This window comes from Nycticebus coucang, chromosome 11, assembly GCF_027406575.1.
Source record: "Nycticebus coucang isolate mNycCou1 chromosome 11, mNycCou1.pri, whole genome shotgun sequence".
NCBI classification, from domain to species: Eukaryota; Metazoa; Chordata; class Mammalia; order Primates; family Lorisidae; genus Nycticebus; species Nycticebus coucang.
In genome coordinates this window covers 26,552,888-26,573,459 of record NC_069790.1, presented here as the reverse complement: position 1 = coordinate 26,573,459, position 20,572 = coordinate 26,552,888, and the positions used below count along the sequence as shown (strand labels likewise).

At 49.8% G+C, this 20,572-nt stretch overlaps 2 protein-coding genes across 2 annotated transcripts; both read left to right on the top strand.

Annotated features, from left to right (window-relative positions):
- Window positions 1-1,878: 1,878 nt before the first annotated feature.
- Window positions 1,879-16,791, top strand: GHRHR (growth hormone releasing hormone receptor). Its single transcript, XM_053608690.1, has 13 exons — window positions 1,879-1,935; window positions 6,610-6,712; window positions 6,819-6,926; window positions 7,585-7,682; window positions 8,824-8,921; window positions 9,667-9,799; window positions 11,603-11,756; window positions 11,975-12,035; window positions 12,475-12,544; window positions 13,248-13,339; window positions 13,855-13,984; window positions 14,492-14,533; window positions 16,238-16,791. Exons 1-13 carry the CDS (start codon window positions 1,879-1,881, stop codon window positions 16,361-16,363), a joined length of 1,272 nt encoding a protein of 423 aa, XP_053464665.1. The 3' UTR covers window positions 16,364-16,791.
- Window positions 16,792-18,502: 1,711 nt separating this feature from the next.
- LOC128598698 (U6 snRNA-associated Sm-like protein LSm4) lies at window positions 18,503-19,562 on the top strand. The gene has a single exon (XM_053609353.1). It carries the CDS (start codon window positions 18,550-18,552, stop codon window positions 18,967-18,969), a length of 420 nt encoding a protein of 139 aa, XP_053465328.1. The 5' UTR covers window positions 18,503-18,549; the 3' UTR covers window positions 18,970-19,562.
- Window positions 19,563-20,572: the final 1,010 nt, after the last annotated feature.

The window sequence follows — 20,572 nt, the reverse complement described above, 5'->3', positions numbered from 1 at the left end:
GCACCTGATGTGGGTGTGTGTGTCTGCCCTGGAGCATGGAGTAGCCGGACATCTGGAAATGGGAGAAATCTTTAGACAAGGGAAGGAACAGGCCTAGAGAGACCTAGGGGAAGCCTGACCATTAGAGTAGAGTTTCTCCACTTTTGGGACAGGATTCTTCATATGGCTGTGCAAAGTCATGCTGTGTGTTGTGGAATGTTGAGGAGCAGCCCTGGCTCCTTCCCATTAGACATCAGTAACACCTCTCCACCCTACCTCCTCACTCCCAAGTTCTGGTTGTGATAATAAAAAATGTCTTCAGATGTTGACATATGTCTCCTAGGTGGACAAAATCACTCCGTGTTAAGAACCACTAATTTAGATAATAAGTATTTGTTAATTATCTCTATCAGCATCAATTATTAAACATTATCAATGCTAATGGCATTGATGCTATCAATGGGGATTAATTATAATAATTCTTCCTGGTGCTTTTGTTGGCTGCATGTAGCTGAGAGACAGAAGTTATACCTTTCCAGCCTTTTGTTTTTCTAATTTGTGACTCCTCAGTCAGCCAAGAGAGGAGCTCTGCTTCATCCTGAAAAATGTGCCCATCTCAGTGTGGCGTGAGCTGCCTGCACTGATTTCACCGTTCAACTCATGAAAACACTTGTACCAGGGTAGAGGGGTTTGGAGCATGGCATGGCTTGGGTTTTCTTTTCAAAATGTTTTTCCTCAACATCTTGTTGACAATGAATAAAGATGGAAAAAATAAAGCCCTGCTGATGTCAAATGATTTCTAAATCCAGGGATGTGGCAGGGGCAAGGAGCCTTCAACATTCATGATGGGAAGTTGTAAACATGTCTGGTGTCCCGGCGTCCAGCCCAGCAGTATGTGAGTGGGAATCTGCGCATGAATGTCAGGACAAATCAGCTGCTGGGACATCCAGGGCTTTCAAAATCAAAAATGTTGTGCAAGGTGCTGGAGAATTTAGAATGTTGTCGTTAGCCTGGCCAAGTGTGATTCTGCATTTTAAAGTCTAAAACTATAATAAAAATACCGGGTAATACATGTTCATGAAATCTGGGTGAATGTGTAAATCCTCTCATTGCTGTAACTGACAATTGTCTTCTCCCGTCTGAGATGACATGCTCCATGAATCCCTTTATGAGGCTTCCAATCAGCCTCATTTTTCCCTCTTGTCATGAGGACTTCTAGGCACACTTTGACAAGCTCCCATAGCAATGATGTCTGCAGACTTCACTTCACCATCCGGGCTAGTGTCTTTGCCAGGCAAAGAAACCAGGTCTTGCTAATAGGACACATTCTTTGACAGCCTATGCTGATACTTGGTGGCCATGCTTTCTTTTTTAAGCTCATGTCAACCCTCTGGCCTGACACCCTACCCTCCTTCATGGGCAGTGATGCTGGGAGCATCAGCCAACCTGGGGGGGTCTCTAAGGGCAGGCCCAGGTCCCCTTCCTGTTCTCTATAATCCCTGCATTCGAGAGGTCACTCCAGTGTCAGAGAAAAAAATGGCAAAGCATGTTGATCAACTAGGGAAAGCAGTGTCTGGTGGTTGTCCCCTGTCTGGGCCTTTTTATCAGTCTATAAGCAGACTTGTAGACAGAGTGGAAATGCGTGGGGTAGGGACTCAGCCTCTCCCTGCTGGAGACACGAAGTCACCCCCAGGCTCAGGGCTGAGTTGGGCACAGTGTCCTTCAGTCCTGGTGAATATTCAGCTGGTTGTGTCCCCTTGCTGCCTCCTGCCTATGTAAACAGCCACCTACGAAGGGGAGGCAGAGGGTGCGGAGGCAGTGGCAGTGTTGAGGGACAGTGTGGAGCTAGAGCCAAGGTACACTAAGGCTGTCTGACGGAGCTGCTGCTGAGCCCCCAGCATGGACCACCGCACATGGGGCATCTGCGTCCTCTGCCTGCTGGGCCCAGTACCTATTGTGAGTAGCCAGCACAGACCCTCCTGCCTCTCCCATCAGGCTCCAGATTTGGGAGCCACAAGGCCCACTGCCATTCCAGAGCACAAGCAGCTCAGAGAAGGGATCCTGGGGCTCCCTTCTTCTTTTCTTTTCCCTAAGCAATTTGCTCTGACTCAAGGTAGCGCCCACAATTCCTTCCCAGGGCTGAACTGAGCTGATTGCCTCTTGCTTGCCCCAGGGCCTGGCTATGCCCTCTGGGGCCCACTGAGACTCTGTCTGCCCTGTGACAGTGTCTGAGAGCTGGGGAGGCAAAGCAAAAGCCACCTCTTCACACCCCAAGTCTGTGCTTTCTCCAAGCTGCATGTGCCGGTGCTTGCACAAGCTCCCGTGAGCGGCTCTCCAGACTCCTCCCCAGCCCTAGGACTCCCCAAGCCACACTCTAATTTGGGGATTCCCTTTGAAGCTGTGTGGGCAGGGCCAGCATAGGGCTTGAGTGCTTGTAGCTTCTCCTGCTCCTGTGTTTAGGGGGCTCCTCCTCTCATAGTATCTGGGGGGAGCTTTTGAAGCCAAATCTTACTGTGCGGCCTAGAACGCTGAAGTATGGGGCACCAGGACAGGGTGTCCTCTCTGAATATGCTGCAATTTCCCAGCATCGTTTCCAGGAAGCTACTGCATGTGAACACAGGGGCCTGGAGGGGAGTCACAGCTACTGGTGGCTGGCAGGCTGCTGCTGCTCCTCAGGGCCTAGGAGAACGGAAATCTCCTTCCTCCATGCCTGGCTGCAGCACTGCGAGCCTTCCAGGTACCTCGTGGCCCCTGACCCTAAGCTTTGGGCTTGAATCTTGGAACCACGAAACTATCTGTGTGACTGAGCACAAGTTCCTCACCCTTCTTGAACCTCACTTGTCTCTTGTAAAAAGAGAAAGTATTGGTGGCTAGCGTTGTGCATTGAGGGGGTTCTGGGATTTATCAGAGGCTGGGCATAGGGGTGCACTACAGAGGACTCGTATTGTCCTCTCCATCTGGAGAGAAGGTCCCTCCCTCTAAGCTCTGTGCACCCTATAGTCATAGCCTTATCAATTGATTGATTGAGACAGAGTCTCATTCTTCTGCCAAGGCTAGAGAGCCTATTTCACAGCAACCTCAAATTTCTGGGCTCAAACGATCCTCCTGCCTCAGCCTCCCATGTAGCTGGGACTACAGGTGCTCACCAGAAGGGCTAGCTGATTTTTCCATTTTTTTAAGAAAGTTTTTTTTTTTTTTTGAGACAGAGCCTCAAGCTGTCACCCTGGGTAGAGTGCAGTGGCACAGCTCACAGCAACCTCCAACTCCTGGGCTCAAGCCATTCTTCTCCCTCTGCCTCCCAAGTAGCTGGAACTACAGCCGCCCACCACAATGCCCGGCTATTTTTTGGTTGCAGCCGTCATTGTTGTTTGGTGGGCTGGGCTGGATTCGAACATGCCAGCTCAGGTGTACGTGGCTGGCACCTTAGCTGCTGGAGCCACAGGCGCCAAGCCGATTTTCCCATTTTTTTTAGTAGAGGCAGGGCTCTCACTTTTGCTCAGCTGGTTTTGAACTCCTGTGCTCGAGTGATCTTCCCTCCTTGGCCCCCCAGGGGGCTAGGATTATACCATTGCATCTGGCCAGTAAAAGCTTTATTTTTAGGAGGGTGTCATGAGAGCAGGTGCTTATCAGTGAACAGATGGTGCTGGTGTCAGAGCTAGAACTGAATCTTTGTCTCCTGGCATAGGTTCTGTCCTCATAGATGCTGGGATGAGCAGCCACCATAGGCAGCGAGGCCAGGGGTGCAGGGCCGTCGATTCTCCCCCAGACTCCCCCAGAAGCCAGTGTGTATGCGTACATATCTTCCATGAGCTCCCCCACTCCCCACTGTCCTCAACCTGGGTGTCGGAGTCCCTAACCCCAGCCTGTTACATGTCCATTGTGCTGCTGGCTGCACTTGCATTGCTGTCAAACAATCGATGAAACATTTCCTGACATGGATCCCGCGGGACACCGGAGGTATGTGGGGGGTGCATGTGTGTGTGGATGTCCCTGAGGAGACAAGCGTTAGACCTGCCCTCTCCTTGCACAGCTCAGATGCTCCTGACATACCCCAGGTATGTCTTTGCACAGGCTGTTCTCCTTGTTCTGAATGCTCTTCTCACTGCTCTGTGTGTCTGGTTTCAAAATGCTCCTTTGTCTCCAGGTCCAACTCAAATGTCACCTCCCCAGTCCCTGTGAGACGAGCAGTCCCCTGCAGTGCCTGTCTTGCCTTTGATCCCAGGTTGCATGGGGTCCCTTAGGACCAGGCCCTTCTCTTTCCCAGCCATTCCTCCCGTGCAAAAGCCTCGGAGAATAGACGTCTTCACTGGTTGTGCATGTTATACAAAAATGTGTGTGTTGTAAACCCAGTTCACAGTTCAGGAAGTGTGTCTCATAAAACTGGCCTCCCAAGTGCTTATTCATTCTGACTCTAGTTTTCTTCCAGTCTGGGGCAGAGGGAGCAACAGGTGTTAGGAATTCCTGCAGGTGACTCCGAGCTCCCTGGAGAACTTGTTGAAATGCAAAGTCCTGGATCTACCAAAGATCTCTGCATATTCCTGGCCCTATCCCTGTCAATCTCCAGTTATTTTTGGGGGCACATTTTCAGAAATACTGCTAGAATATTTCCATAAAAACAATTTGTTTTACAGCTTCCAGAGACTATTCTTTGTGGTCACTGGCAGCACCAGGTTTGGGAAGCTCCCAAAACTGTAGCCCTCATGATTGTGTGGCCACACATCTGGCCATGCTCCTTCCGTCTACCTATCCATGGGCCCAGCTATCTTTACACAGCACCCCACTCATGCACCACGCCTCCACCGTATACTCACCCATATACTCCTCTGTCTGGCTGTGCATACTTGGCCAGCCAGGCAGTCTCTATTTCATTCATTCATCTTTGCATCCACATTCACTTGCTGTTTCTCCTCATTTGTGTACTCACCCATGTACTTTCTTTTTTTTTAATTTCAAATTAATATGAGGGAACAAATTTTTAGGTTACATTGTTCTCACTTCCAAGGTAAAGTTCAAGTTGTAGGAGAGCCCCTCACCCAGGGGGCACGCTGAACACCCCCACATCATGCACATTAGGTGAGATCCCACCAAATGCCCTCTCTCTTCCCCTCTTCTCTTCCTCCTCTCTCCCTCCTCACCCCTTGCTAGACTATATTTGTGTTTTATCATTCATATGAGTGTGTGTTTATATATTGGTTTCATATTAGTATTGAGTGCATTGGATACTTTTTCCCCATTCTTAAGATACTTTACTAATGTAAAGTAAGAAGAATGTGTTTACTAAGAAGAATTTATTTCAACGCCAGCCAAGTAAACATAAAAGATGTAAAGTCTCCACCTTTATGTGACTGAATAGTGTTCCATGGTATACACACACCAAAATTTGTTAATCCATTCATGGGTTGGTGGGCATTTGGGTGGTTTCCATGACTTGCCAATTATGAATTAGCTGTAGCAAACATTTTGGGGCAAATGTCTTTGTGGTAAAACAATTTTTGTTCTTCTGGGTAGATGCCCAGTAATGGGATTGTGAGATCAAACATTTCTATGTGGGTAAGAGACTTGAATAGAAACTTCTCTGAAGACGACAGATGAATGGCCAACAAACACATGAAAAAATGCTCAGCATCTTTAATTATCAGAGAAATGAAAATTGAAACAACTCTGAGATGTCACCTAACTCCAGTAAGATTAGCCCACATCACAAAGTTCCAAATCTGCAGATGTTGGCATGAATGTGGAGAGAAGGGAACATTTCTACACTGCTGGTGGGATTGCAAACTAATACAAGTTTTATGGAAAGAAGTATGGAGAATTCTTAACTGCAAGTTCACCCATGTACTGTCCCACTTACTAATCTACTCACTTGCCTGGGTACCCCGAGTGCAGAACCTGAGACAAAGGTCAGAAGTCCAACATGACTTCCTATGGGCTAAATTCAAGGCATTGGTAGGGCTTCATTCCTTCCTGCATACCGTGTGGGGACAGTAGGAGAGGGTCCATTTCCCTGCTTTTTCCTTGGCTTGTGATCCCTGCCTCCATCTCCACAGCCAGTAGTATATCTGTGTATCATCTCTGAATCTCAGGCTCTCTCTCCCCTTCCCATTATAAGGCTGATTTACTCTTCTCAAAGCCCTTTTGCCATGTAAGGGAACATATTTATGTTCCTAGGACATCTTTGGGGGTCATTATTCTACCCACCACGATAGTTTATGCAGAATTGCTTCAAAGGAGCAGGAGTGGAGAGCAAAAAGAGTAACACAGGGAAGGAGAAATGGCCATTGCAAGGACCGAGATGGCCATCTCTGTGTCTCTGTGAGAGTTTCCAAAGCATTTGGTCAATGTGTCTCAGAACTCACTGCCACGAGATGGAAAGGGAAAGCTTCCTTCCTTCCTCTCTTCTGCTATCCTCCCGCCCCCTTTCCCCTTCATTCTTCTCTCCCTCCCCCTTCTTCCTTCCCTCCATTCCTACACCTGAACGTTCAAAAGTACCTGTAAGCACTGTGGGGCAGGCCTGTGCTTAGGCTCAGGATGGACCAAGGGTCACAGAATGAACCAAGGTCTGTTTCTGTCCTCAGGCCATGCAGACCAGAGCACCTTGACTTGACTCACCCTGTTAACTCCTTCCTGCAGGCACTGGGCTATGTGCACCCAGAATGTGATGTCATCACCCAGTTGAGAGAGGATGAGATTTCCTGTCTGCAAGCAGCAGAAGGGAGGCCCAACACTACCGTGGGTATGGGCTCCTCTGATTCCGTTACCATCTGTGCCTTGCCACTTAGCATGTCAGGGGCAGCCCTACCCTGGGGCTGAGTCTGGCCTGCCCCCATCTCTCTACCTAGGCTGCCCCAGGACCTGGGATGGACTACTGTGCTGGCCAGTGGCAGGCTCTGGAGAGTGGGTCACCCTCCCCTGCCCGGATTTCTTTTCTCACTTCAGCTCAGAGCCAGGTGAGGGGTCTTGGGTGAGGCAGTGGGAAGGGATGTAGTTTCATCTGGAAGTGGCAGAATTACCAGTGTCAGTGACACGTCATTGGCTTTTGGGCAGGCAGATCTGGGTTTGAATACCAACTTCCCCTCTGCTGGTATGACCCTGACCTTTTGCTTCCTGACCCCTGACTTGGGGAGACATGAGCATTAACCTGGAGCTTGGCATGGAGCACACTCTCTCTAGATGTTAGCAGGAGGCAAAGAGGGGAGCAGAGGAGGGCAGGGCCTGCCTGAATGCCAGGGTGCCACCAGCTGCCCAGGATGAGGAGGATAGAAGGCACCCTGCCTCTTGCCCCACCTCCCTGGCCTAAATGTCTTCCCCACTCCCTTAAGATGCTGGTGGCCCAGCTCACTGCTCTCTGCCCTCAGGGGGCATGACTTTCTCTGGTTACAAGTGACACCTTTAAGGGCAAGGGGGAAGGCCCTAGTGTGTGTCCTAGGCAGACTGGACCTGGAGCCCAGGCTTCTAGAGGGAAGGTTGCCCTCTCTCTGCACTAACAGAGTACTAACAGGTACTGCCTGTGCAAACCCTGCCAGGGTTACTCAGTAGTCCACAGTGCCTCCCCCTTCCTGGGGAGAGGCAAGGAGTTGTGACCAGAGCCTCTTGCTTGCCTCCCAGGGGCTGTGAAGCGGGATTGTACCATGACGGGGTGGTCTGAGCCCTTCCCACCTTATGCTGTGGCCTGCCCTGTGCCCTTGGAGCTGCTGGCTGAGGAGGTAAGTTTTCCAGCATCTTGGAGGCAGGATTGCCATGGACGTTTGTATGAGAGGGACTGTGCAGCAGTGGGGCCTGCTGTTCCCTTTCTGGCAGGCAGGTTGGATGATTCATTGCAGTAGTTTTCCAGAAGAGGGCAGTAAAGTGTCCTGAGGTGAGGGAGTGGTTTGCCAGATTGCTCAAGGGTGTCACATGAGCCAAGTTGCTTGGAGGAGAGGAACAGCAGAGAGCAGGTGGCACAGTGCTGGGCAGTCTTTCCTTTCTGAGCCCAGGCCTCCAGGGCAGGAAGTTTTGAGTGGTTCCAGAGGAAACAAAGCTCCTGGTAACCCAGGGAAAGCTCTTCCTTCCATTCTCTGGTCCCCAATCTGTGGATCAGTGTGCATGTCTGTGGTGTGGGCAGGTGAGGGAAACTCAAGCCCAGACATGATCACAGAGATCCCCTATCCCCAGCCAGTGCATCCCACAGTTCTGCATGGAGCAGGGCTTTGCAAGGTGCTTCCACATCTATGATCACATGTCTCTGTCTCATGGCCCTGAAAGGTAACGTATGACCTCATCAGACAAAAAGACTGAGTCAGAGAGGGGTGCTGATTGCATGTGTCCCACAGAAAAGCTGAAACTGGGGTCAGTGCCTGGGCCCCACTCACTTCCCTTGCCTGTACCCTTCATTTCTGGGGGCCAGTATATATTCTGATTGATTGGAACACCTGGATGGGAAGCTTTTGCCTGTGGCTGTTCCAAGCTGTTTCTGGCCTTTCCCAGCTGTCCCTGGCTGTCTCCTTTACTTGGGGGACATTGTGTTCCCAAGCCAGCAAGCAAGCTGGATGTCAGTAAACAAGATGATTTCCTCTCAGGCTGTTGTCATTCCCCAGGGACAGGTAGTTTCTGCTGCTGCCTCTTCCCACCCCAGAGCACAGTAAGTGTTAAGCATCTCTACTGCCACCACTGTCCCTCCCTCACCATCAGGCTGGGGAAAGATGGGCTGTAAACAGAAGCTTCAATGCACAGAGGGAGCTTCCCACGTTATCACAGACATCTCTACTCTGGATGGGGAGCCTGGGGTAGAACTGTTTCACCTGCTCGATTGCCAAGCCTCCCTTTCCCCAAAGCCCAGCTAAGACCTTCTGTCTTTACTCTCCTCAGAAATCTTACTTCTCTACAATGAAGATCATCTATACCATGGGCCATAGCATCTCGGTTGTAGCCCTCTTTATGGCCATCACCATCCTGCTTGCTCTCAGGTTTGCCATCCTCATCACTACCTCAAGAATCTTCATGGGCTTCCTATTGCCTGGAGGACCAAGTCTGACTCCCTGACTCGATAGCCAAGAGGTTCCCAGATGTAGACACTATGCTATGTCCATAATTTTCCCTTCCCTTTTCCCCAACAAGACCCATCTCTTCACACACCAGAACTTACTGCTCTCTCCACACCTTAGTAATGTGGTGCTCATTCTATTTGCTTGGACTGCCTCCTTTTGGTCAGTGTATTTACACTCATCAAAATCCAAAGCCCAGCTCCCACCTGCATCTAATCCTTTTGCCTCCTACACAGACCTCTTCTTGACTGCTCTAACTATCTGACCATTGTCTCTTGTAAGGCCTCCTGGACTTCAAAGTCTGAGCCCCACATCTGGCCTGTGCTGTGCTTTGTCTCTTAGAGATGAGTTTCCTTTTTGATCACCCAGGGGGCTTCCTCTGGCAGTGCCCACCATTTCTGCCACTGTGCCCCATACCATGAATGCCCTCGAGACAGAGACAAGTACTTTTCTCTGTTCCTGCACCTACGCTGAGCCCAAGGCAGTGCTTGGTCAGCTGTCTTGAAAGGCTAAAACTGAAGCCTCAAGTTCAGCTCAATTCAATTCAACTCCATTTGATTCACCTCCTGCACTGGTCAGCCCAGCCTTGCCAGGCCCCTGTTGTGGCACAGTGGAAGCCCTCCTACTTGGCTTCCTGCCCCTCATCCTTCTCTCCCATTCCCCCCAGGCGGCTCCACTGCCCTCGGAACTACATCCATACCCAGCTGTTCACCACCTTCATCCTCAAGGCAGGAGCTGTGTTCCTGAAGGATGCCACCTTCTTCCGCGGTGACGACACTGACCACTGCAGCTTCTCCACTGTAATGCCCATGGGTGGAGAGTTGGGGTGGGTTGGCATAGAAGGTGGGATTAGGGACCTCAATGTGCCTGACTTATTCTAGGGCCTGGGCTTGGGGCTTCTACATGGCTAGTTACAGAAAAGGAAATCACTCTTCCCTGTGACAGGCCCTAAATCCTCATGCCCTTCCTGAACCATAGTGTCAGCCCCTGCCTTTCCTCCCCATGGTGCACACTCCACATTCCATATTCCAACCAAGACCACATTTTACTCTGCCCCACCTTTGCCTTTCCTACCTCCCTGAGCACTCGTCCACCTGTGGCTGGGCAGAGCTGGGTGCCTCCCTCATGAAGCTCCCAGAGGACAGAATGCAACACAGATTATGGGACTCCTAAGTGGAGGGAGCTGAGAGCTGAGAGCTGAGAGATGAGAGCTGAGAGAATGAGAGAGTGCTTCAGGGAGGAGGTGGCTTTGGAGCTGGGTAAGAGTAACTATGGGGAGATGAGGTGGGAGGGAGGACACACTAAGTGGAGGGACCAGGGTGCACATACTCTTAAAGACAGGAGGACCTGGGACACGAGTGAGGAACTGGGGTGGGTGGGGGGAGTAAGAGAAGACTGAGATTTAAAGGAAGTTGGGCAAAGTATTCAGGCCCAGCACCTAGTAGATCCTCTAAAACTGTGCTGGAAACGAACAGCTAAGTGAGTAAACTAACAAGTGACCTCAGCTAATTAGTGAAAAATTAGTAGCAGTATGTGATATGGCTTATTCTGGGCCAAGCATTGCAGTAAGTGCTTTACATAATACAGGGGTCTTTAAACAACACAGGTTAGGGGGTCAACTCCCACACAGCTGAAAGTCCACATATAACTTTTGACTCTCCCAAACTTAACTACTAATAGCCTACAATTGACTGGAAGCCTCACTGGTAAACAGTTGATTAATACATATTTTGCATGTTATATGTCTTATTAATACATACCGTATTCTTACAATAAAGTAAATTAGAGAAAATAAGTTGTTATTAAGATAATCATAAAGATGAGAAAATATATTTACTATTAAGTGGAAGTCATCATAAAGATTTTCATCCTCATCATTTTCCCATTGAGTAGGGTGAGGAGGAGGAAAAAGAGGGGTTGTCTCAGGATGGCAAAGGCAGAAGAAAATCTGGATCTAATTGAACCCAGGTAGTTCAAACCTGTGTTGTTCAAAGGTCAACTGTATTATCTCCTTTAATCTTCAGAACAGGGGCAGTTGGCAAGATCACCCAACTGTGCAGTGGTGGGTTTGGGACCAAACCTGGGCTGTCTGAGCTCAGAGGTGGTCCTGCTCGCCTTGACACATGAGTGACAGTGCAGTGAATGAATGCATGCGCAGGTGTGTGTGTGTGTGCATGTGTGCAAGACACGGGTATGTGTGTGTGTCTGCAAGACAGGTGTGCGTGAATAAATATTCTATAGTCACAGTTCTAGGGATTGACTTGAGATCGAGGAAGGGTGGAATGACAGTGAAAACAGAAGCGACTCTTAGGCAGTTTAATCCTTATGAAAAAGACCTAAGCTAGATATTGATGAAAGGCTGAGGCATGAGGAGGTTGACACAGGTAATGGATGGTAAACTTGAATTCAGGCTGTCTGGATCCCAACTCAGGGCCTGTAACCATCGCATTATGCTACCATATCCCCTAAGGGAGCCCAAGGAGTGGGATGACCCAGCCTAAGGTGGAGGGGGGCTGGACGTTCTGGATTTAAGTGCGGTGAGGCAGACAGGTGGCGCTCCAAAGGGCAGCACGGCTCTGAAGCATCCAGGTCCTGGCCCCCAGGTTCTGTGCAAGGTCTCTGTGGCAGCCTCCCATTTTGCCACGATGACCAACTTCAGCTGGCTGTTGGCAGAAGCTGTCTACCTGACCTGCCTCCTGGCCTCTACCTCCCCCGGCTCAAGGAGCGCCTTCTGGTGGCTGGTTCTCGCTGGCTGGGGTGAGCACCGAGGGCTGGCTGGACTCCCCGGGGAGGAGGAGGGCTGTGGGCAGGGGGCCCGAGAGCTCACACACCCTGAGCCTCAGAGAGGGGAAGGGGAGCCCAAGTCCCACAGAAAGTGCGAGAGAGCGCTCGCTCTTCACAGGGTGGGAGGTGAGGCCGGATCTCAGAGCCAGGGATGCAGCCGGCTCCCTCCTGTCTCCTCTGCACCCCTACAGGGCTGCCCATAATCCTCACCGGCACGTGGGTGGGCTGCAAGGTGGCCTTCGAGGACATCGCGTGAGTCTGAACCGACCCACCCTGGGTCAGCCTGGGCGTGGAATGGACGCTCTCCAGGCTGGGAGGAGGAGGGGGACGGCCTGGGCGGGGTACTGGGACCGAGGCACTCCAGAGAGCTCAGAAGGGGCATGAGCCGGGCGGGGAGTGGGCGCTGTCAGCCGGGCCTCCTGAATAAGAGAAGTGTCCGGGCCAGTAAGGGGGCATCGAACAGACTGATTTTAGAGAAGTTTATTCATTTAGGTGGAGAGAAAGGGTGAACCTAGCCTGGATTGAGGCGCCCCTTTTGGGGGAGGACCTAACTGGCTGAGGCGGGAAAGAAGGCTGGAAGGGGGCATGGGGTGAGACCGAAAGAGGTGAATGTCCGAGAGAAGAGAGAGGGGACTGGGCGCCCACGGAAAAGGGGTCTTTCCAGCCTCTGTGGTCATGGCGTCCTCTCTAGGTGCTGGGACCTGGACGACAGCTCCCCCTACTGGTGGATCATCAAAGGGCCCATTGTGCTCTCCGTTGCGGTCAGTTCCTGGGCCAGCATCTTCTGCTTTATTCAATCAACCTCTCTGGATCCACCGAGGGGCCTCGTACAACATGAAACTTGAATCCAGGCTGGGAGTCAGGAAACCTGGGTTTAGGCCTTGCTCTGCCTCTGATCTCTGGGAGGCCCTCTCTGGGTCACAATATCCAGTTGGTAAATCTGAGGGGCGGGGTTTCAACCAGCATGCAGACCCCTCTAGCTCAGGGTTTGGCAGACCCTGGGGTGCTGGTTGCATAGCATCTTGCACTGCTGGGTGTGGCTGGGGGTGGGAGGAAGCCCACTGAACCTGCGCTGAGCGTTTACGGCCCTGCTCCCACCTGTAACGCAGAGGGAGGGAGGATAGTGTCACACCACTTTGGTAGTGTGTAGATTTGTCTCAATTTAGCAACTGGTCAAAGTGAGAGAAAAGAGCACTGGAAGTGGTTGGAGACAGATGACAAGGCCTGACCCTCCAATCCTGATCCTGGGATTGGGGAGGAGGAGGACCCTGAGGCCTCCTCTGCCCTTCAAGGCTTGCCTGTGCATGTGGGACCTCTCCGCCTCTAGGCTCTCACATGATCTGTATGTCCATCTGTCTGCACACCCCAGTGTCTTAAGGATTTGGGGGTTGCAGACCTCAAATGGGCTGGGGCTCAGGGCTATCCTAATACTTGCCCTCCATCTTCCTGCACCTCTACTTTCAGGTGAACTTTGGGCTTTTTCTTAATATTATCCGCATCCTGCTGAGGAAATTGGAACCAGCTCAGGGCAGCCTCCACATCCAATCTCAGTATTGGTACTTGTGTGTGTGTGTGTGTGTGTCACACTGGAGGGGGAGTCAATGTGGTTCTGTCTCATCCAGCAGACATTCATGATCTTCCAAGTATTCCCAGAGAGAGTATAGATCTTGTCCCTTCCAGCTAGGAAACCACCACATGGGAAAGTGGGGACTCTATGCCAAATAGGCTGAGTGCTGGGATCAATTCTATGGGAACCTGGGGAGGGAGATCCTCTCTATATGGGGTTGAAGGGAAGGTCAGGGGAGACTTCCTGGAGGAAGTGGTCTTTGAACTAGACTTTGAAAAAGACTCATAGACTTTGGAATACACTGGAACAAATGCACTTGGCATAGGGAACAGCAGGACGCAGGGCCCCAAAGTAAGGAAGCCCAGGGTGAGTGTGGGGAGGTGGAGTTTCCCGGGTGGCTGGCACACAGGATGGGCATGGGAGGTGCTGGAGTGAGAGCAGACAACGTGCACATAGGTATCTCTAATCCCAGCTGTAGGAGCCTAGGTTTTGTCTTTCTTATAGGCGTCTCTCCAAGTCGACGCTTCTTCTTATCCCACTGTTTGGAATTCACTATATCATCTTTAACTTCCTGCCTGACAATGCTGGCCTGGGCATCCGCCTCCCCTTGGAGCTGGGACTAGGCTCCTTCCAGGTGAGAGTCCCATAGGTAGTCTTTCCCTTTAAGTCCCTGGGCAGGAGGGAGGTGCTGTTGCTCTTCCGTCTTGCTTGACTTCATGGTAGGGTAAAGGCTATTGTTATTCATATATCTATTCATCTATTAGTCTTCCCATCTTCCATCCATCCCTCCATCACTCTATTCATTCAACTACACATGCACCCAATTACCTATCCATCCAATCATCTATCCATCCTACCTATTCAACTTTTACTGAGCCCTTTTATGTGCCAAGTGATATGCTCATTATGGGGAATATAGAAATAAAGAAAGCCAGAGAAATTGGGTCAACAGTACAGCCCTGGGCAGCCTTGCTTTGGCAATTATATGAGACCATATGCCTGGCTCATACAATTTCCTTTGGGCACAGACCTGGCTCAAGCCGTAGCCTGGGGCTGGGTAGAGAAAAGGTAGTAGAAAGACGGTTGACATCGAGGCCAGACCAAAGTGTTCTGATGGGGTCCTTTCTCTTTGGGCTTACAGGGCTTCATCGTTGCCATCCTATACTGCTTCCTCAACCAAGAGGTGTGTGATTCTCCAGGACATGCCTTACTTATTGAACTCCATTTTCCACCTGCCAAGCCTCTGTAAATTCCAGCTTGGGGTACACCTTGACTCCTATCATTCTTTGTGGTGGTCTGCCCTGAGCTCCTGGATCAAGCTGAACCTGAATGCTTTCTGTAAACATCCTTTATTTGTCTTTCATCTGAGTTGGGCCAAGTTCTACCATCTACTCACCAGGAGGGAGGAAGGCCTTTCAAGGATCAGGAGAGGAATCAAAGCAGAGAGTCTAAAGTGATCCCTCAATTCTGTGTCCACAAAATTGAACATAAGGAAGAGTGGGAGAGGGAGTATGTCAGTTGGGAGAGAGATGGTCAGAGAGAGCAGAGAAAGCAGAACTGAGAAAGTAATAGACATACAGGGAATTGGGAAAGTAGAGTCAGATGCAGAAACCAGGAGGAAGGGCCAGAGCAGAGCCTGGGAAGCAGAAAGCACTTAGAAGAAAGATACAGGAAGAGAATAGACACAGTAGAGAGACTAGATGGTACTGCCACACCTGCAGAAACACAGTAAGATGGCAGAGACATGAGAAGTGAATTCCACCCAGAAGACACCGAATTTGCCCCTTAGGACAGTCTTTCTCCAGGGAGAGAGATGGGAGAATTTATCTCAGGGCCCACACTTCTAGGCCCCTGTGCTGTGTGCATGAGCAGGGGCTTGGGCTCCTTCTGGTGCCCGTTGTTTGCCATGGGCTCTGCATGGTGCTAGAGACCTGACTGCATGTGCCCTATCCCCTAGCTGTGGAGTATTGCACCTGACCCAACTCCCACCTCTGTCCATACTGTTCATTCCTGCTGGCTCTTTTCACTCCTAACTTAGCCTTTCTGAGTCTTAAGCATCCTTATCTGATGTCTGAGCTGCAGACATAGAACTATGGTGTCATGGGCCCTCGGGGCACCAGGGGTTCTGGGGGCCCTGGGAGGGACAAGGAGTAGCCCCAGCCTAGATCAGTGGGATCTGGGAAGGGAGTTCCCATGAAGACTTGTGAAAGGATTGTCTCAGAAAGCAGTGTTGGATACCATATGGTTACATACCTCTACGACAGGAAGCTTACTACCTACCAACAGCTCTTTCTGTTGTCAGACAGAACAAAAGTCTAACAAAAGTCTTTCTCCTTTTTCTCTATCACTGCAGCCCTAGTGGTTGGTCAGCTCTGTCAAGTGGGTCATCGCCTTTTGGCTCCCTCTTTTCCCTGACAGCCCCTTGAATTTGTAAAGATACAGATGACCCCCACCCCATCCACCCTAGGCTACTTCTCTTTCATTTACCTTCAGTTCCCTCACCTCCCTCAGACAGGTTCTGGGTCCTCTCTCCCTTTGGACCTTGTCCTGTGGACAGATTCACAGTGGCCAGAGTTGAACTCAACAAAACGGAACCCCAGAGCAGGGGCTGGTCTAAGTTGTACTGGAAGAACAGAGTAGTTATTCGGCCAGGAACTTAAGAAAGGAGCTATAAATGTCTTAACTGGGCTCAGAGGAAGGCAGTGCTAAAAGGCAGAGAAAGGAGCAAAGAGAATAGTAAGAAATGCAGCAAGGAGGACGTCCGTGCCGTTCCGGCCCCGCGTCTCTGTCTCTCCTATGTGGCCTCTCCTGCCCACTCAGTCTCACTGGGATTGAATAGCAAAGCTGCAGCGGCACCTTCCTAACATCTTCTCCCTTGTCCCTGGAGGTGAGGACTGAGATATCACGCAAATGGCATGGCCATGACCCTGAGCTTCTGCCAGCTCGGAGGACCCAAGCTAAATGGACCAGGCCTTCCTGCTCGGGGGTGCAGGTGCTGACATCTGTGTGCTAGGCTGGCCCCAACATGCGGCTGGAGTCCACATCTGAGCTCAGGCAGCTGCAGTGGGTCTGCCACCCTCTGGAGGAACAAGAGTGCCACTGAGAGCCTTCAGAACTCCCCGTCCCACAAGCCGCTGCCCAGCCCCGGACAAAGGCCCTCCCTCTCTGCCTTGGACTCTTCCCCTAGGTCCCTGCACGCCCACCTCTGACTTCCTTGGTTCCTCTGTGTCTGTTCTTACTGGTTCCTCTCGCCAGGGTGTTGGGGTAGATATAACCCAAGGCCCAGCCAAACCAATAAACTTGGACATGAATAGGTCTATGTTTGAGTAATCCACCTCCTATATTTGCACCTCCAGTGCACAGTTGCATTTATCATTCTTCAGCTCATGCCACATTCTACTCATTTGTGCAAGGATCCTCTTGCTTTATTTATTTTTAAAAGGTACTCTCTTTTATCCCAACTCTCACTCCCATACCCCTCCTTCCATAGGCAAATATATTGGTGTGTTTAATGTGAATATTTGTATTTCTGTGTATCTTGCAAAATCTGTAGGCTTTTGTGTGTCTGCACTTTTAATTTATATTCACACTGTCAGTTATGTGGCTCATCCTGCTTCTAACAATTCCCCCTCGGCACTGTGCTTTTAAAAGATCCACTCATGTTGCTGTGCACACATCTGGTCCTTTGTTTTGACTACATATGGTGCCACATGGTGTCATCGCCCTCGTGCTACTCTTCTGTCCTGTCTTCCCTGCCCTCTAGGTGAACATTCACATGCTCGTCCCCCGGGGGGCTTATGACAGAGAGCCTTTCTCCAGGACCCTTGCCCAGGAAGAGCAATGTTGGGTTCCGTGTGCCTCTTCTTGATGACTAAGTCGTGCCAGATTGCTCGCCTGCAGATTTACACTCCCACCAGCAGCACTTGAGGTTCCTGAATCCCGGCAGCCCTACCAACACTTGGCATTACCCAGTTTTTGAATGTTTGCAAGCCAAGTGTGTAAAGTGGCACGGCGTTGTTGTTGTAATTTGCATCTCCCGATAACTAATGAGCATGAACATCTCTTCTTGTGCCTGCTAGCCTTTTAGGTTTCTTTTTCTGGAAATTGTATCTTTCCCCATTTTTCACTGGGGTGGAGATCCTTCAACTCCTGGTCCTGATGTTCTCTCCACTGTGTGCCCTCCCACGGCCCAGCCTGCTGCCTGCTGCCTGCTGCTCCCTACCCAAGGACAGGCCCCCTTACTGTAACATATCAACTCCATTCATCCCTCTTCTAGCCTCCTCCTTGGCAGGAAGGAGGAGGGGAGACCTGGGCGCTATCCATGAACCTGTTTGTTGACTGACGTGGATGGAGGGAGATTCTAGTACAGAGGACAGACAGAAATGGACACTGTAAAGGTCAGAATGAAAATCCTTCCCTTCCTGGTCTACCCACAGCAGATCTGTCCTGCAGAACTCAGTTCCATTGCTGCACCTCCAGGAAGCCTTTCCTGCAATACCAGCCTTCCCTGACATTCCTCCTCTTTTCCCCACTACCCTGATGAAATGTTCTAAAATTAGATAGTGGTGATGGTTGCAACTCTGTGAATATATGAAAAATCACTGAATCATACACTTTAAAAGGGTGAATTTTATAGCATGTAAATTATATCTCAATAAAGCCGTTATTTTAAAAAGAGTACATGGGTGGCTTTGGAGAACACGTGCAAACATTTTTTTCTGCTACATGATTTGTAAAGTCCATATAATATTCTTTAGTTAGCAAATAGTTATTTAACAAATTTTCTATTGGTGAAAGTTTCTCCCTATTTTTTAAAATAAGCTACTGTGTCAATAAACTTCCTGGCACACAATCCTTCAGGTGCATCTCAAAAAGAGAAAAACTTCAGAATAAACTCCTAGACTTTTCAAATAAATTTTCCCAGACCTAGAATGTTTGAGTCAGTGCAATGCATGTGATAATTCTCTTAATACCTATTGGCAAATCACCTTCCAGAAACGTTGGTCTAGTGTATTCCTGCACACAGTGTTGGCATGATGGTTTTTCTGCCTGGTTATTATCATTAAAAATACCTTTTATTTTCCTGAGAAAATTCTTAGATCTAAGTGTGACCTCAATACAAGGAGACATTTAAAAATTTAGGTTAGTGAGCTGCGGCAGCGGCGGAAGTGGCCGGAGGCTTTGGTCCCCGCCGACATCATGCTTCCCTTGTCACTGCTGAAGACTGCTCAGAATCACCCCATGTTGGTGGAGCTCAAAAATGGGGAGACATACAATGGACACCTGGTGAGCTGTGACAACTGGATGAACATTAATCTGAGAGAGGTGATCTGCACATCCAGAGATGGGGACAAGTTCTGGCGGATGCCCGAGTGCTATATCCGAGGCAGCACCTTCAAGTACCTGCGTATCCCTGATGAGATCATCGACATGGTCAAGGAGGAGGTGGTAGCTAAGGGCCGTGGCCGAGGTGGCCTGCAGCACCAGAAGCAGCAGAAGGGCCGAGGCATGGGGGGTGCTGGTCGAGGTGTATTTGGCGGCCGAGGCCGAGGTGGGATCCCTGGCACAGGCAGAGGCCAGCCAGAGAAAAAGCCAGGCAGACAGGCGGGTAAGCAGTGAGCCCCCCAGAGACTGGCCACCGTGTACCACACCTCAGGCAGCCACCCTCCCACCAGTGTGTTGTGTTCCTGTTCTCCATGGATCTGTTCAGAAAGAAAGGAAGAGGCAGGTGTTGGGGGAGGACCCTTAACACTCCACTCCCCCCACATTTTGTTACCCTCATCTTAGCTAGAGTCCCTTTTTTGTTTTTTAAAGCCAGCAGTTCTCCAGTTGAAAATGTTATTATTCAGGGTTTTTGGTTTTGTGACGTTGCCGTTCCCACAGCCACCTGGATTCCTGGAAGATTCTGTGTATTAAAGGCATCTTTGAAGCCTTTGCTTTTGTTTTAAGGTCCAGCATTTTCCAAACAGGTTTGTTTTGCATTTCACCTTGGAGTCTCCCATGTCAGTGAACAGATGGGAGGTTTTTATTTTAAGCCACTTGTAGGGAGGTTGATATCCTTGAGAGTTTCTTTCAACAGGGCCCCAAGATTTTGCCTTTTCGAAACAAACCTGAGGATAACCGAATGTCTTAGAGCCTGTGCCAGAACCTTGCTGGGTCTGCCCCTTCACTTCCACTCTGTTTGTGTTACAAAAATAAAAATGAATGCAAATATAAAAAAAAAATAAAAATTTAGGTTAAAAAGAATAGCAGCTTTGCATGTCTTGGTGACAAAAGCATCTGTCCAAAAATATTAAAGGGTAAAAAGTGATTTACAGCACAATTTTCTCATGGCTTTCCCTCTAGTGAGGAGGGGGATGGTGACATGAGCCCCGGCCTTCCTGGCAGATATGCTCAGTGCCCACGTGCCGCTCACACTCGCACCCAGGGCATCCAGGGTCAGGCTCTTGCATGGCTTTGTCGGGGCCCACAGACCCGTCAGTCCTCAGCTGGGAGTGGGTTGAAGTGAGTAGAGCAATCGTTTAACTGGCTAGAGAGATACAACTTCTGGTGCAGGATGCTTTTACGATATCCTTTCATCTCTTTGTTTTTGATTTTTAACAAAGTTGGAAAATAAGTCCTACAAGTACATTTTTAAAACGGCACCAATATGCAGTAGAAAGAATACAGGTGAGCTGGAGCAGGGTGGTGGTGTCAGAACTCAAATGGCAAGGCCTCTGAGGTCATACTGCTGTAGGGCAAAGCGGGGAGCAGTCTCTGTCTGAGGCTGAAGTCATTACAGATTTTTTGTCTCTTTGAGTTTTAACTAGTATTAACAGTGCTAGTAGTGGTGTTAGCACACCAGTGTTAGTTAGCTTGTTAGTGCTAGTTAGTGTCTAGTTAGTGGTTAGCATCAGTGAATTACTGGTTAGTGTTAATGATTAATTAGCAGTTAGTGATTATTAGTTGTTACTATAAATTGTTAGTGGTTCATGTTAATGGTTAGTGAGCAGTTAGTGTCAGCGGTTAGTGGTTAGTTAGTGGTTAGTGTTAGTTAATGTTAGTTGTTCATTAGTGGCGTTTGTAGTTAGTTAGCATTTAGTGTTAGCAATTAGTTTATGGTGTCGGAAGTGTGTTGTGAATCATCCATCCCTTCCCCATCGGTTTCACCATGGCTGCAAGTCCACCTCTTGCTCTCTTCCAGTTTCACCTGGGGCTTCACATTCCTGCCACTTCTCTGACT